Genomic DNA, 16,748 nt, shown 5'->3' on the forward strand with positions numbered 1-16,748 from the left:
GTTTACCACAACCTTTTAAACAGCAGGTTCTGGGCCTTAAATGCATATCACAGTTAGCCAAGAGAACTGGGGTGGGGGGCAGGGAAAATGAACTGCAGTTCCCTATCCCTAGCCTCTATACCCGCTGTCCAATGAAAAGTACCAAGGCTCACTGAATGTTACAACCCAGCAGATTTTTAAATAAATTATCTAACATTTTGAGTGCCCCTACTAGATGCTAGAAGCCATGCTAAAGTGTTTCACATGCCCTACTTTGCTTCTTCTATAAAATAACTGTGTGAAAGAACAGGTTATCCCCATTTTATAGATGAGAAAAGAGAGGTTTAGACCGGTTAGCTGATTTGCCCAAAGTTGTAATTATGGCCTACAAAGTCAAATAAATCCTAATCTGAAACACATGTTCTTTCCACCACTGCACACTTGAAAGAGGAAAACACCAAGATTATTCATTACTAATCAGGTCAATGTTGCTCTGTTCAGCTGAATAAGTAATTGTGTCTTGAAATTGCTAAAAGGCATTAAACTGACTTAGAATCAGTTTTTTTATTACATCTACATATAAAAGTAGCTTCAAATGTCTCATTCTACTGTCCATAATTTAAGATTTTTTAGTATAATAAAATTTTAAAGATACTTGGAGGCACTTTGGAAAATCAGACCAAACTCTCTTTTCCACTCATAGATTCGGCATAACCAATCTGGAAAGCATTTGTTGAGAGCCTTATGACATCATTTAATAACCATGGTTGATTCATCAATTAAAGTACAGACAATTGTTGACTAAACTTGGGGGACTTTGCTATTAGGTTGACGCAAAAGTAATTGCAGTTTTTCTCCATTAAAAGTAACGGCAAAAACTGGAATTACTTTTGCACCAACCTAATACGATGTGGATCATCTGAGATGAATGTTGAAATCCGGTATAGCTTCTTCATATTTCTGGCCCATTTTTCCCACCAGAAAGTGCACAGAGTGAAATGAGCTTATGAAAAGCATAATTAACTAGAAAAATGTTACTGAAAGAAAAATTACATGGTACATGCCAAGGTTAAATACTAGTAACTCTAAACTCAGTGAATTTTCTAGGCAGCAGCTTTCCTCTGCTGTGTAGACTGGTAAAGAACAAACCAAGGCTGGGTGCAGTGGCTCATGCCTGTAATCCCAGCACTTTGGGAGGCTGAGGCGGGCAAATCACCTGAGGTCAGGCAAGACCAGCCTGACCAACATGGTTGAAACCCTGTCTATGCTAAAAATACAAAAATTAGCTGGGCGGGTGGCACACGCCTGTAATCCCAGCTACTTGGGAGGCTGAAGCAGGAGAACTGCTTGAACCCAGGAGGCAGAGGTCGCAGTGAGCCCAGATCACATCACTGCGCTCCAGGCTGGGCAACAAGAGCAAAATTCCATCTCAAAAAGGAAAAAGAAAAGAAAAAAAATATAATTAATATGTTAGGTCCATGTTTTCTTAAGTTTTCTACCAGATTTTTATCTTCGTATAGTGAACAAACTGTTAAGAACTTTTTTATGAAAAATATTTTAGTGTGACTATATTGCATAGTTAGGCTGATGGTTCAGTGTTCAGTAGGTTAGATACCGTCATTGTTTATTTCCATATTGACTGGTTCTAGCTAGAGCTGAAATTAGGTAAAGAATATCTTGAACTCATTTTGCTACACAGGAAAAAAAAGTGCTTCCTTAGCTCATTTGGAAAGAGATTGGGATTAGAAAAGATAGTGAATTTGTATGTATTTATAGAAATAAATAGAATACAAAATGAGGCTTTTAAATTTTTTTCCCACATGAAAATATGATACTTAACTTTAATTATTACCTTTTACATTGTTAGTTTGCAGACAGGCATAATTAGGTCCTCAGTTGCAGAAATCACAGACATCTGAAGGCCAGCACTTTAATTTGGCCACAGTCTTAAGATTTCTCTGCTCCTTCCTTTGCTCCTCCTCATACTCCACAGTTTGAACTGATGCTGTTCTATATACGGTAATTTTCCACCTACCTCATCTCTGACTACAGTGCTATATTTTTCACACAGTAAGGACAGATGTTGTGTTAATCTCACCATGCCAACAATCAGGGCACCACCTAGCAGAGTCAGTGAAGGCCAAAATAAACAGTGGAAGATAGCCATTTGGTCATACTTTTTTATAAGAATGACATCTTCAGATTGGCTGTCTGGACTGTAGAAGCATGAAAAGGGGGTTCCATTTTTGTGATCGAAGAATTCCTTTATGTCCAGAGCACTGTTGAGCAAATCATTTCTATCTTGGTGGCACTTAGGTGTGTAAAAGCACTAGGAATATGGAGGAGGGAAAAAGATAAAGGCACTGTCACCAATACCAAATACTTAACAGTTTTTATTATGAAATAGCTTCAGGTTGAAGTTATTAGTGGGCAGTTTCAATCTTAGAAGGTGGTAAAATATTACATAGCTCATGGGAAAAGGTTGATTGGAGGGCCACAGTGAAATGGCCATTTCCAGTCATTAAGCAAGGATGTGGAAGGGAATTCTTAGTTTTTATGACATTGCAGGAGAGTCAGTGACCAACTTCATAAGGAATATGACTCCTCCCCACATGCAGGTTCTTGGTCTCTTGGACAGTATGAATCCATTTGTCCATTGAACAAAAATGTATTGAGCCTATGAACTTTCAGCACCTAGTAATGCCTCTGTTGTCTCTGTCTTGATCTCCTGTAGCAAAATATTACCCTGAAGAAAAGCACATGGAGGCTTTTGCTCTAGACTCACAGAGAGGGAGCCCCACCTGGACTTTGGTTCCTGAGAGACAGAACCAGTGGAGAAGGGAGCTCTGTCAGCTGGTGACTTTTTTCAAAAAAGCTTGAGGTTTATTACCATATCCATTAGGTACTTGAGGTACTGTGCTAAAGGCCTACAAAATGTTTGAAATGTTAAAAATCATTGCATCCAAAACAGAAAACAAAAGTCATCAGATTGAAATTGATGCTTAAAGACAATAAAGTGTAACACGTCAACTAATCTAACACAACTCAACTTTTTATAGTTAGGTATAAATACAAATTTTAAATCATATGAAAGACTATACTTTCAGGGATCATTTCTATAATTTGTTAAATCATAAGAACCCATTGTGTAATTTATTAAAAATGATAATCTTTACATTTATTTGATAAGAAAAATTACTCGCTTGATTCAAGGGAGACTGTGAGTACATTGTAGCATTTTGATATGATGGGGAGTGGAATCTCCAAAAGAAACACTCCCCACAAATGACTACTCATTGGCTTAGCGTATAAATTCCAGACACCAAATTGTGAAATTGGAATAATTTATCTCCTTTCTATATACCCCATTTCTCCACCAAGAAGAAAGCTTCATTTATCCTGATTTGATCACTACAAAAATATTTACTCAAAAAAAAAAAAACCCAGATCTATCCCTAAAGACAGCCCTGGGTTATTTATGTACCCTGCTAGGGACAGTCTGGCAGGGAAGGGTTGCTGTCATAAGAACTCTTTAAACTTTACAATACCTTGGGATTTATCTGGACAGCCTCTTCATTATAATGTAGGAGAGCTTTCTGACCTGAATGGGTGAGGTTCACCAACACCTGAAGACATGGGTACTTCCCCTGACCGCGGCAGTGCACACCACAGGTGAAGGCACAGTCCAGCCAGCGGTCCATGATATCTGTGTGGATGGCAGTGCAGGTCGATTCTTCTCTCTGAGCACTTCAATTTGAAAAAAATAAATGTTCTTCACTTACTAGAAAATTTCGTTCTACATTTCAGTGTGGTTATGAGCTTATGTATACAATGCCCAAGGCATCTGTGAACAAGGCATTTGTGTATTTTGAGGTGGCACAGGATCCTTACAGCAGGCACCTAATAATCAGGGAGCACAGAAGACAAAGAGTTGGGGTAAAGAGCCACGAAGTGCCAAGTCCCACCTCACTTCTGATGATCCTACTGGCATATTTCTCACTGTAACAATGGTTTTCAAACTTCAGAATCACCTGTGAGTTTGTTAGAATGAAGAATTTGTTAAACTGTGGATTCCAGCGCTTCATTCCAGAGATTCTGGTTTGGTAGGTCTGACTTGAGGCCCAGGAATCTTTATATTCAATAGTATTTAAGATGCAGGTATTTGGAGAAGCACAGTGTAAACAGTGTTAGCATTACCATAATACTGTAACCACCAAGATTCACACTTACTCAGGAATCTCATCATCTCTCATGCTTCATCATCTCAAGATGCACTGGCTTGTCCTGATGAAAATGTGCCTTTGGAAGGAGTCCAACTACGGGGCCGTTGGTCAACATAGCCTACACAATTGCTAGCAACAAGGTACAATTCCACATACCCACTACTTCCAAAGAGGCAAGTGCAAATCATACATGGAATCTCTCGTAGAATACTTACAATATTTTTGCTATCAGTTAAGTTCCTTGAGGTCAGGAGCTACGTCCAATTCATCTGTATGTTCCTCAAAGCATGAAACAGAATGCCTCTTACTGAGTAGATGTTCAGTAAGTGCTGTACTGAATTATATTTTTTTTTTGGAGGTGGGGACGGAGTTTCGCTCTTGTTGCCCAGGCTGGAATGGCACGATCTCGGCTCACTGCAATCTCCACCTTCTGGTTTCAAGTGATTCTCCTGCCTCAGCCTCCTGAGTAGCTGGGATTACAGGTGTGCACCATCATGCCCAGCTAATTTTTTGTATTTTTAGTAGAGATGGGGTTTCACCACATTGGCCAGGCTGGTCTTGAATTCCTGACCTCGTGATCCCCCCGCCTTGGCCTCCCAAAGTGCTGGGATTACAGGTGTGAGCCACCACTCCTGGCCTGAATTAAATTCTACTTGGAAAAAATTTGTTGAGAATTTTCACACGTACTACATATGCAAAACATCCTAGGTGCTATGAGAAATTACAAACAAAATTCCTGCCATGAAGATCTTGTGGTGATGTTGAAAAGAAAGGACATGTGTATATGTATGAAATAATTTGAAAACAAGTCCAAGACAAAGTAAACAAGGGGAAGAGGAAATGTTTTGATTTAATGTATGGGACCGGCTCTTTATATACCCTCACACTCACATGTAGGGGGACCCCTGTGTTTACTTACTGCTTCCTTAAACATAGTAAGTCAGATTAGCAAGCTCTAAAGTCAGAATGTTTGAAAAGCAGGGCCAGGCAGTGGCTCATGCCTATAATCCCAGCACTTTGGGAGGCCGAGGTGGGCAGATCACTTGAGGCCAGGAGTTTGAGACTAGCCTGGCCAACATGGCAAAACCACATCTTCACTGAAAATACAAAAATTAGCTGGGTGTGGTGGCGGGCACCTGTAATCCCAGATACTCGGGAAGCTGAGGCAGGAGAATTGCTTAAACCCGGGAGGCAGAGGTTGCAGTGAGCCAAGATTGTGCCACTGCACTCCAGCCTGGGCAACAGAGCCAGACTCTGTCCTACCCCCTCTCAAAAAAAAAAAAAAAAGTAAGAATGTTTTAAAGGCAATATTTAGCTAGGTTCATAATGCACTCTCATTAATCTCTTTGACCAAAATAATCATTCTCCCTTATTAATACAACAAACTTGAGACACGCCATGCAGTTTAACATAACCTCAAGGTCCGGGGTATAAAAATCACTAGATGTGGCCTAAGAAAAAATATTGGGCAAGTGAAAATACAAAAATGGAAAATAAGATTCTTTCATAGATTTAGCACTGCTTTTTCACTAAATTAATTTAGTCTGCTTTTTCACTAAATTAATTTATATACTTCTTTTAACTAGGCATCTTGAAATAATAATTTAGAGTTACCTTTTTATCTGTTAGAACTTGAGCTCTCTAAATCTTGACCAAGTACTGAACTGAGTATGATTTGAATTTTCCTTGAAGATTTTAGAAAGCTCCAAAATAGAGTAGGACATGCTGTCCTATGCACAAGGCCCCAGTCAGAGCCTTTCAGGTGGAACCAGGGATGTATTCAGGGCTCAAAAATGAGCATGTTCCTTCAATAGCATCAGGTGTGTATTTGGCTACAGCTGTGACAAAATTCATCATTTGACTGAGAGATGAGAGGCTGAGGGAGTAGGAGAGGTATGAGCTACCCAGGCCTTTTTAACTTAATACCACCCTTTATGGAGCAAACCTACTCTCTGAGATGGCACAACATGTAAGTTGAGAGAGATTAGAACTCACCACTCTTAGGCACTCACTTAATTTAACCAAATAATTTCCAGGAATGCTTAGAAAAGTGAAACTTAATTATGAGCAACAGTTTGGTACCAGCTTGCAGAAGGTACCCTCAAGCCATCTCCCAAATATGTCACATTTTTAAAAATAATCTGATCTGCCTGTGCACACACATGCACATTTACTCAACATTCCCATACATTCAAACATTCAATCACATTGTATAGACATGTAATGCAGATATATATATATAAAGGATAAGGGGAAAAGGAGTAAATGAAAAAGAGGAAAAAAAGACAGAATGAAGTCAGAAGTGAGGTACAGCCAAGACAGGAGAATCGCTTGAGCCTAGGAGTTTGAGACTAGCCTGGACAACATAGTGAGATCCCATATCGGAAAAAAAAAAGTTTAAAAAAAAGTGAGGTACAAACATGTAACCTGCAGACCATAGATCTCTTGTAGTTATGAGAACTGAGCTACAAATTTGCCTCTGGGCTTCCTAGCAGCCAAAGCAATGAAGGAAATACAACCAGATACAAGATTCCTGGTGTCCATTAAATGAAAGTAAGCTGGTTGATCAGGAGCAGCACAACTTCTCCTGGTGCTAATACCAGAGAGAAGGTTCTTCTGGAATTCTTCCAATAGTGGCACTGTATGCTGTGGTAAATGGTGACCTCTATATCTTTCCCCTAACAATGGTAACCTAGGAATGGCAGGAGATGAATCATAAATAACAGAAGTAGGCCACTCTCTTCCTTTTTATGACCCCTTTCCCTCACTGAACTCCTAGGCCTTCCTCTTCTACTCCCCCTGGGCCTTCTGTTGCTCTTTGGCTGTCAAAAACAAAAGTGGGGGCTGTTCAAAAATAAAGCACTGTCCAAAAAGCACCCCTTGCCTTCCTTTTACCCTGAACTGACCTGGCCCCAAAGTACCATATGTTGTATGGGCCATCCTACAAAATTAAATAGCTCCTCCCCTTCCCTAATCAGAACCCCTATTCCCCTTATTTCAGCAAACTTCATTTAGGTATTAAGAAGCAAGTCTTACGTCAGAATGACAGGCATATTATTTACTGGCTATGTGAACTTGGGCAAGTTACTTGGCCTTTCTGAGCCTCAGCACTTCTATCATGGGCTGCTGTAGGTTTAAGTAGGATAAAATATAGTATGTACAGAGCATACAGCATATACTTAATAAGTAGCAACTAAAGTTGACCCTTGAACAATTCAGAGTTTAGGGATGCCAACATCACACCCCCAACCCTGCAGTCGAAAATCTGCATGTAACTTTTGACTCCTAAAAAACTTAACTACTGGTCAGGCATGGTGGCTCATGCCTATAATTCCAGCACTTTGGGAGGCGAAGGTGGAAGGATGACTTGAGCCTAGGAGGTCACGACCAGCCTGGGCAACACAGGGGGACCCCATCCCTACAAATACTTTAAAAATTAGCCAAGTGTGGTGGCACACACCTGTGGTCCCAGCTACTTGGGAGGCTGAGGCAGGAGGATCGCCTGAGCCCAGGAGGTCTAGGCTGCAGTGAGCCATGATTGCGCCACTGTACTTCAGCCTGGGTGACAGAGTGAGACTGTGCATAAAAAAAAAAAAAAAAAAAAAAAAAAACCTTAACTACTAATAGCCTACTGTTGACTGGAAGCTTTACCAATAAATAGTTGATTAAGACATATGTTGTGTTTATATGTGTTATATACTGAATTCTTACAATAAAATAAGCTAGAATAGCCAGGCACAGTAGCTCATACCTGTAATCCCACTGACTCAGGAAGCTGAGATGGGAAGATTGCTTGAGCCCAGGAGTTCAAGACTGCAATGAGCTATGATCATACCACTGCACTCCAGCGTGACAGAGCAAGACCCCTTCTCTAAAAAAAAAATAAATAAATAAGCTAGAGAAAAGAAAATGTTATTAAGAAAATCATGGCCAGGCATGGTGGCTCACGCCTGTAATCCTGGCCCTTTGGGAGGCCGAGGCAGGCAGATCACAAGGTCAGGAGTTCAAGACCAGCCTGGCCAACATGATGAAACCCCATCTCTACTAAAAATACAAAAATTAGTGGGTGTGGTGGCAGGTGCCTGCAGTCCCAGCTACTCAGGAGGCTGAGGCAGGAGAATTGCTTGAACTCAGGAGGCGGAAGTTGCAGTGAGCCAAGATCGTGCCACTGCACTCCAGCTGGGCAACAGAGCAAGACTCTGTCTCAGAAAAAAGAAAAGAAAAGAAAATCATGAGGAAGAACAAGATCATGTCATTTGCGGGAACATGTATGAAATGAAGCTGGAAGCCATTATTCTCAGCAAACTAATGCAGAAACAGAGAACCGAACACTGAATGTTCTCACTTAGTGGGAACTGAATGATAAGAACACATGGACACACAGCGGGGAGCTACACATACTGGGGCCTCTCAGTGGGCAGGGGGAGGGAGAGCATCAGGAAGAATAGCTAACGCATGCTGGGCTTAATACCCAGGTGATGGGTTGATATGTGCTGCAAACCACCATGGCACACGTTTACCTTTATAACAAACCTGCACATTCTGCACATGTTCCCCAGAACTTAAAATAAAAGTTGAAGAAAAAAATCATAAGGAAGAGAAAACATGTTTACTGTTCACTAAATGGAAGTGGATCATCATCCTCTTCATGTTGAGTAGGCTGAGGAGGAGGAGAAAGAGGAGGGATTGGTCTTACTGTCTCGGGGTGGCACGCACAGAAGAAAATTCATTTATAAGTGAATTCTCGAAGTTCAAACCCATGTTGTTCAAGGGTCAACTGTATCACTACATGCACTGAATAAAGAACCTAATTAAAAGAAAACGAAGGAAACGAATATGTATTGAGCAACTACTATGTGCCAGGTAGACACTGTCAAACTCAAAAAATCAGACTCAAAAAACTTTTATTTTGCTTGCATACAAGGTTTAACTCTCTCCTGGAATACTAACATTTTAAGGTGAGGATTTATGACCTAAATGAATAAACTATAATTTGTGGATTATGTGTTTGGAGGTATATATAGATTATGAGAACGGAGGAGGCAGTGCAGGGGAATATCTTTGACCTTCTCACCACCTCTTCCGCCACACCCAGCTGCCCCCAGCACTGAGAGAGGAAGAGGAATTGCGTTTTTCTTTTTCTAGACCATGTCAGAGAGTCACAGATTGAGAAACCAAAGCCAGCCTCTCCTCCTTTACCGTTGTGCCTGTATCTTATCTGAATCGGAAACTCTAGATTTCCTTCCTCTGTTTCTTACCTGAGCATAAAAGGCTTTAGAATGGTTGTTCCAAGCAAGAAGAACATTAGGACTGAGAAGCCCATCATGGCAAACCCCAGCAGCACGGCTCAGTCCTCTCCAGCACTGGACGACAGCCTCTTGTGCACATCCAGTGGGTCTCCATCACTGTAGTCTGTCTCTCTCTTCTTCCCTGAGGCAGGAAAGGCTGTCCTTTGGGAAAAGGGAGAAGGAGATACTGCAGTGGGCTCATAAACAAGTGGCAACATTTCCAATCCATGGGGAATGGAGGGATAATCTCATTTGCTGCCCACCTGTGTCTCGTGACAGGATGAATGCAACACAGTGAAATCCCAGTTCAGAGCTTGGTGACAAGTCCATCTAAATAAGCTAAAGTGATGTGTAAGCAAGTTTTTTTAAATATATTGTGGCAAATAAGACTAAGGAATGTTGCCTCATGCAAGTCTGTAGCGATCTATTTAATCAATGACTAGAGAATGTTGCATGTAAATAAGTGTTATGAACTTTGTTACCTTTCAGGGATATTGCACTTTCCTCCTGAAATTCTTTTTACATTCTCCTTTGAATTCCACATGGAAAGAATGACTCAAAAAGTTCACATCTGGAATTAACAGCATCCTGAACAGGGCTTGACTTGTTCTTTCATATTCACCTGTTGGAAAGGCAGCATATCCACCACCAGGATTTCTGGCCACTACCCAGTCCGCTCAGAATTATGAAGTCGTCATGGCTTCTTTGCTCCACTCACCCTCCTTCTCCTCTCTGGCCACTCACGGTTCTGCATAAGTGTCCCTGCATTTCTTCTCTCCCTCTCCTCCCTGTGCCTGCAAACCCGCTCCAGCAGAGGATGAGATACATTCTCGCAGGGCAGGGTGTCTGGTGAACAGAAGAGCCCAACACAAAGGTCGCAAACCGGTGGGCATGGAGGCATCCGGTCCACAGATGTGCTTTGTTTGGCCTTCTCTGTCGTTTTTTTTTGTTTGTTTGTTTGTTTTTGTGTGTGTGTGTGTGTGTGTGTGTGTGTGTGTGTGTTTGAGATGGAGCCTCGCACTGTTGCCCAGGCTGGGCACGATCTCTGCTCACGGCAACCTCCTCCACCTCCCAGGTTCAAGCAATCCTCCTGCCTCGGCCTCCCAAGGAGCTGGGATTACAGGCTCCCGCCACCACGCCCAGCTAATTGTTGTGTGTTAAGTAGAGACATACCATGTTGGCCATAATGGCCTCCAACGCCTGACCTCATGATCCACCCACCTCAGCCTCCCAAAGTGTTGGGATTACAGGCGGGAGCCACCGCGCCCGGCCCGGCTGATTATTATTTTTTAATGTGGGATAACTTGTTAAGACCTTAAAAATCATGACATTTCTCATAAAAATGCTGAGTCCTGACTTCGGAAATAATCTCAAGATGCACGTCCCTGCAGATGAACAGCAGGCCAAGCCGAGCAGTGGCTGCCCCTGTGGAAGGTGTGTTCTCTAGTTTGCCACAATCCCTCCACTTCCTATAGTGTCACTGATTTGCCATTCCCTGCTCAGTAGCCACTTGAGTTCCAGAAGTATCTCTATTTTAAGAAGGTTAATGAAATCTTAAGCCAAACAAATGCAGCACTAATGGTAGAAGCACAGGCTCTATCAAGCTTCCTAAAAGCTTTCTACATTTTAAAGCCAAGCACAAACTCCATCAAGGAAATTACTGGGTTTTTTTCCCCCAAAAGCACAGTTTATGCCTATCCCACATCTTTCCCCTTCCCTCTCCCTAGCTCCCTTTTCCCCCAGCAGCATCTTTCGGTTCTAAAGCGAGTAAGAGGAATGTCAGACAGTCCAGAATGTTCCAAGAGCCTATACCGGGAAGCACCAACCTCAGAAGATGGCGGCACTCCATGGTTAATACTTCTTTAGGAGCCGAGGATCTAGTTTAGGAATTAGTTGTCTTTGATATTTTACTCATCCTCTATCATCCTACCAGCAAAGAAGGGGCATGGAAAAAAAATTTAATGAAATTTGAACCTGCACTTTTTTTTTGAGATGGAGTCTCGCTCTGTCATCCAGGCTGGAGTGCAGTGGCGTGATCTCGGTTCACTGCAACCTCCGTCTCCCGGGTGCCAGTGATTCTCCTGCCTTGGCCTCCCAAGCAGCTGGGATTGCAGGCACGTGCCACCACGTGGAGCTATTTTTTGTATTTTTAGTAGAGACGGGTTTAAACTGTTAGCCAGGATGGTCTCGATCTCCTGACCTTGTGATCCACCCATCTTGGCCTCCCAAACTGTTGGGATTACAGGCGTGAGCCACTGCACCTGGCCACATTTTCTAGTTTATCAATAAATATGACAGATTGATTAAAGAAAGTTTTAGCCCTAAAGCAGAGTTTGGTGGTTTTTGTAGTTTCCAGGACCCAATATCCTGCATTTCCCTTGTGCTCTAAAGCTGGACTTTAGTTGCTCTGTAGCATAAGGTATCCCAGAGATTTATTGTGAGATATCCTTGGAATCCATGGGTAAAGAGGCTTATAATGAGGTTACTATGGGATTTCTAATACATTCTTTAACATACCCAATTATAAATGGTATGTTATAAAAAACTAGCATAACCTGATTCTAATTTAGGAATAAGACAGACCTGTAGTACCCTAGACAAGACTTTTTATTTATAATTTTTCTGCCCACTGTGTTCCAAGGCTTTATGAAAAGTTGACAACCTCATAAGTCACTTGGAAAGAAGTTATTTCATGTGTGGGGAAGGGATAATATAAAATAATCATAAAAAATTAAAACGTAGATGTTTGGCCGGCCGCAGTGGCTCAACGCTTGTAATCCCAGCACTTTGGGAGGACAAGGTGGGCAGATCACCTGAGCTCAGGAGTTTGAGACCAGCCTGACCAAATGGTGAAACCCTGTCTCTACCAAAAATACAAAATTTAGCCAGTCATGGTGGCATGTGTCTGTAATCCCAGCTACTCGGGAGGCTGAGGCAGGAAAATCGCTTGAACCCGGGAGGCCGAGGTTGCAGTGAGCCAAGATCGCGCCACTGCATTCCATCCAGCCTGGGCGACAGAATGAGACTCCATCTCAAAAAAAAAGTAAATAAATAAATTAAAAATTAAAAAAAAAATCACATAGACATGTTTTTATTATTGCAAAAGTAACAGGCTTCTGTTTCAGTGGTATGGTACACTAGACACCCACTGTAACTACAGACAACTAAAACTTCTGGCCAAAGCTTAAAAAGAATTGGAAATACTCAAAAGACAAAACTATGTGAAAGTAGGAACCCAGAGAGGAAGGTGGACAGAAGTAAAGTTTTAACTTGAGGGCATTTGCGGAACTTGGTGAACTTGAGCTTTTGTTTCACCATTTTTAGGGTCACGGGGACAGGAGACAATGTCCAAGGTCTATCCGAGGTATGCAGTTTAATATACCATCCAACTAGAGCTGGAACCCCAAAGGACTTAAAAGTCAGTGTCAGGTTGAACTGGAAATAGCCCCTCCCCCTTAACTCCCACTGCACCACTCCATAGGAAATGGCAAGGAAAATGCCTTTCTCAAACCTTAACACTGACTAAGGGAGGAAAACTACAATCTCCTCTGAAATTTTAGATAATCCTCAAGGTGATCCTCAAGGGAGTTTACAGCCTGAATTCGTACTACCTGGGTAATACAACAATCTCAAACTAAGAATTTCGTGTAATGTTGTTTAAGTACATGGTGCCCTCTGCAAACTGGCAAATTTAAATACATATGTTCTCTGTAGGCACACACCTTTAACTTAGGCCTTAAAATAATTCTATAGGCCAGGTGCAATGGCTCACGCCTGTAATCTCAGCACTTTTGGAGGCCGAGGTGGGCGAATCATGAGGTCAGGAGATTGAGACCATCCTGGCCCACATGGTGAGAAACCCCATCTCTACTAAAAATACAAAAAATTAGCTGGGTGTGGTGGCATGTGCCTGTAATTCTAGCTGCTGCAGCAGGAGAATCACTTAAACAAGGAGTCGGAGGTTGCAGTGAGCCAAGATCACGCCACTGCACTCCAGCCTAGCAAAAGAGCGAGACTCTGTCTCAAAAACAAAAACAAAAAAAGTATATAAATGTCCAAGGAGTATATCCACTCATTTAAAAATCATAAAACACAACAGCCAGGCGTGGTGGCTCACGCCTATAATCCCAGCACTTTCAGAGGCTGAGGCAGCTGGATCACCTGAGGTCAGGGGTTTGAGATGAGCCTGGCCAACATGGCAAAGCCCTGTCTCTACTAAAAACACAAAAATTAGCCAGGTGTAGTGACGGGCACCTGTAATCCCAGCTACTCGGGAGGCTAAGGTGGGAGAATTACTTGAACCCAGGAGATGGATGTTGCAGTGAGCTGAGATCGTGCCACTGCACTCCAGCCTGGGCAACAGAGTAAGACTTCGTCTCAAAGGAAAAAAAAAAGGATATTAATTCTATAAAGTAATAATAATTGTAATTATCCTATTAATATTATGTCTTGTGGGGTTAAAAGAAAAGATAAATACATGACAAGAGGATATAATTTAGAGGGGGTAACAGTGGTAATTTTTCCATGGGGAAAGATAAAGACATTAATTTCATGTTGAAAAGTTCAAATATGCATGCTACATAGAAATATCACCTTTCTCTACTCTTTTAGGTGACACTCCAGAAATTCCAAACTAGTAGAGAGACAAAGAAGGGAAGGGGAAGAAATCAATCCAAAAGAAGGCAATAAAGAAGAGGGGAAAACTCATGAAAAAGTCAGGACAAATAGCACAAAATAACATGATAGAATAATGTTATTGCATCAGTATATCAGTAATTACTATAAAACTAAGCGGAGTAAATGATCCAGTTAAAAGATAGAGATTAGGGCTGGCTGTGGTGGCTCATGCCTATAGTCCTAACACTTTGGGAAACCAAGGTGGGAGGATCACTTGAACAGAGGATCACTTGAACCCAGGAGTTCGAGACCAGCCTGGGCAACATAGCGAGACCCTGTCTCTACACAATAAAAATTAAAACACCATCCAGTTGTAGCAGCACACTTATAGTCCTAGCTGTTCAGGAGGCTGAGCCAGGAGGATTCCTTGAGCCCAGGTGTTTGAGGCTGCAGTAAGCTGTTGAGAGGTGACAATGTGCTAGCAGCTAGCTGGCTCTCAGCACCTCCTCAGGCCAGGACGTTCACTCTGCTCAAGCATGAGGAACCCTTCAGCCCACCACTGCACTGTGGGAGCCCCTCTCTGGGCTGGCGGAGGCCCGAGCCAGCTCCCTCTGCTTGTGCGGAGGTGCGGAGGGAGAGGCGTGGGCGGGAACTGGGGCTGCCAAGTGCTCCTGGGCCAGCACGAGTTCCAGGTTGGCACAAGTTCCGGGTTGGTGCAGGCTCAGGAGGCCCCGCACTCGTTGCAGCTGGCCAGCGCCACTGGCCACGGGCAGTGAGGGGCTTAGGACCTGGGCCAGCAGCTGCGGAGGGGGCGCCGGGTCCCCCAGCACTGCCTGCCTGCTGTGCTCCAATTCTCACCGGGCCTCAACCGCCTCCTGGTGGGGCAGGGTTCAGGACCTGCAGCTCGCCATGCCTGAACCCCCAGGCAGTGGGTTCCAGCTCTAGGGAGCCTCTCCGACGGGCGCCACCCCCTGCTCTGTGGTGCCCCATCCCATCCACTGCGCAAGGGCTGGAGAGTGCAGTTGTGTGGGGCAGGACTAGCGGGTGACTCTGCCCATGGTCCTGGCACGGGATCCACTAGGCAAAGTCACCTGGGTGGGTACTTGAAGAACTTTTATGTCTAGCTGGAGGATTGTATATGCACCAATTAGCACTCTGTGTCTAGCTCAAGGTTTATAAACACACCAGTCAGTGCTCTGTGTCTAGCTAATCTAGTGGGGAGGTGGAGAACTTTTGTGTCTAGCTAAAGGATTGTAAATGCACCAATCAGCAATCTGTGTCTAGCTCAAGGTTTGTAAACACACCAATCAGCACTCCGTGTCTAGCTCAAGGTTTGTAAATGCACCAATCAGTGCTCTGTGTCTAGCTAATGTGTTGGGGACTTGGAGAACTTTTATGTCTAGCTAAAGGATTGTAAATGCACCAATCAGCACTCTGTGTATAGCTCAGGGATTGTAAACACACCAATCAACACTCTGTCAAAATGGACCAATCAGCTCTCTATAAAACCAACCAATCAACTTTCTGTAAAATGGACCAATCAGCAGAATGTGGGTGGGGTCAGATAAGGGAATAAAAGCAGGCTGCCCAAGCCAGCAATGGCAATCTGCTGGAGTCTGCTTCCATGCTGTGGAAGATTTGTCCTTTTGCTCTTTGCAATAAATGCTGCTGCTCACTTTTTGGGTCCGCACTGCCTTTATTAGCTGTAACACCGCAAAGGTCTATAGCTTCACTCCTGAGGCCAGCAAGACCGCGAACCCACTGGGAGGGATGAATAACTCCAGACACAGTGTCTTAAGAGCTGTAACACTCACTAGGAAGGTCTGCAGCTTCACTCCTAAAGCCAGTGAGGCTATGAGCCCACAAGAAAGAAGAAACTCTGAACATGTCCAAACATCAGAAGGAACAAAATCCGGACACACCATCTTTAAGAACTGTAACACTCACCACGAAGGTCTGCAGCTTCATTCTTGAAGTCAGCGAGACCGAAAACCCACCAATTCCAGACATACTATGATTGTGCCACTGCACTCCAGCCTCGGTGACAGGTGAGACCCTGTCTCCAAAAAAATTTTTTTCAAATATAAAGATTGTCAGACTAGATTTAAATACATATAGATGGTCCCCCAACTTAAGATGGTTCCACTTGCAATTTTTTTTTTTTACAATTATAAAATGTTTTTATTTCAATTACATTACACATTTTCCTCAAATTTTATTGAGGTTTTGGTCTTTTTGCATTCAATTGTCTTGTAACAGTAATATGAATCCCCATAATTTCATAAAATGTCAACAACATTCATAAGGTACATTCCTTTGTGATTTTATATTTTCCAATTATATCTAACTTTACAATTATTTTTTAAATGCGTCTTTATATAGAAAACATATTTTCTTCAGGCAGATCAAAACAAGAATTTTCCTATAATAATATACTGGGAAATAACAAATGAAAATATTTATACCAAAATACCAAAAGTGATTCAACTCTTTAAAATATCCTACTATAGTCTAATTAGTAGTTTGCACAAGAACAAGTAACCTGCCGGGCGCGGTGGCTCAAGCCTGTAATCCCAGCACTTTGGGAGGCCGAGACGGGTGGATCACGAGGTCAGGAGATCGAGACCATCCTGGCTAACAC

The 16,748-nt window shown here is 42.7% G+C and overlaps 1 protein-coding gene and 1 pseudogene across 2 annotated transcripts in view; both read right to left on the minus strand.

The window, feature by feature from the left end:
* The window catches only part of KCNMB3 (potassium channel subfamily M regulatory beta subunit 3), a 28,963-nt gene that overhangs the window by 939 nt on the left and 11,276 nt on the right, over positions 1-16,748 (minus strand). The window contains 2 exon segments of the mRNA XM_011980372.1: positions 3,528-3,726; positions 9,461-9,652. Coding sequence (XP_011835762.1) covers positions 3,528-3,726; positions 9,461-9,652 — 391 coding nt within the window.
* The window catches only part of LOC105539921, an 18,354-nt pseudogene continuing 3,751 nt past the window's right edge, over positions 2,146-16,748 (minus strand). Inside the window, exons 2-4 of the transcript XR_001006126.1 lie at positions 9,461-9,652; positions 3,528-3,726; positions 2,146-2,308 (exon numbers count right to left, since the gene is read on the minus strand). The product of XR_001006126.1 is annotated as a leucine-rich repeat flightless-interacting protein 1 pseudogene (transcript). The remainder of the gene's footprint in view (positions 2,309-3,527; positions 3,727-9,460; positions 9,653-16,748) is intronic.

This window comes from Mandrillus leucophaeus, unplaced genomic scaffold, assembly GCF_000951045.1.
Source record: "Mandrillus leucophaeus isolate KB7577 unplaced genomic scaffold, Mleu.le_1.0 Scaffold211, whole genome shotgun sequence".
Lineage (NCBI taxonomy): Eukaryota > Metazoa > Chordata > Mammalia > Primates > Cercopithecidae > Mandrillus > Mandrillus leucophaeus.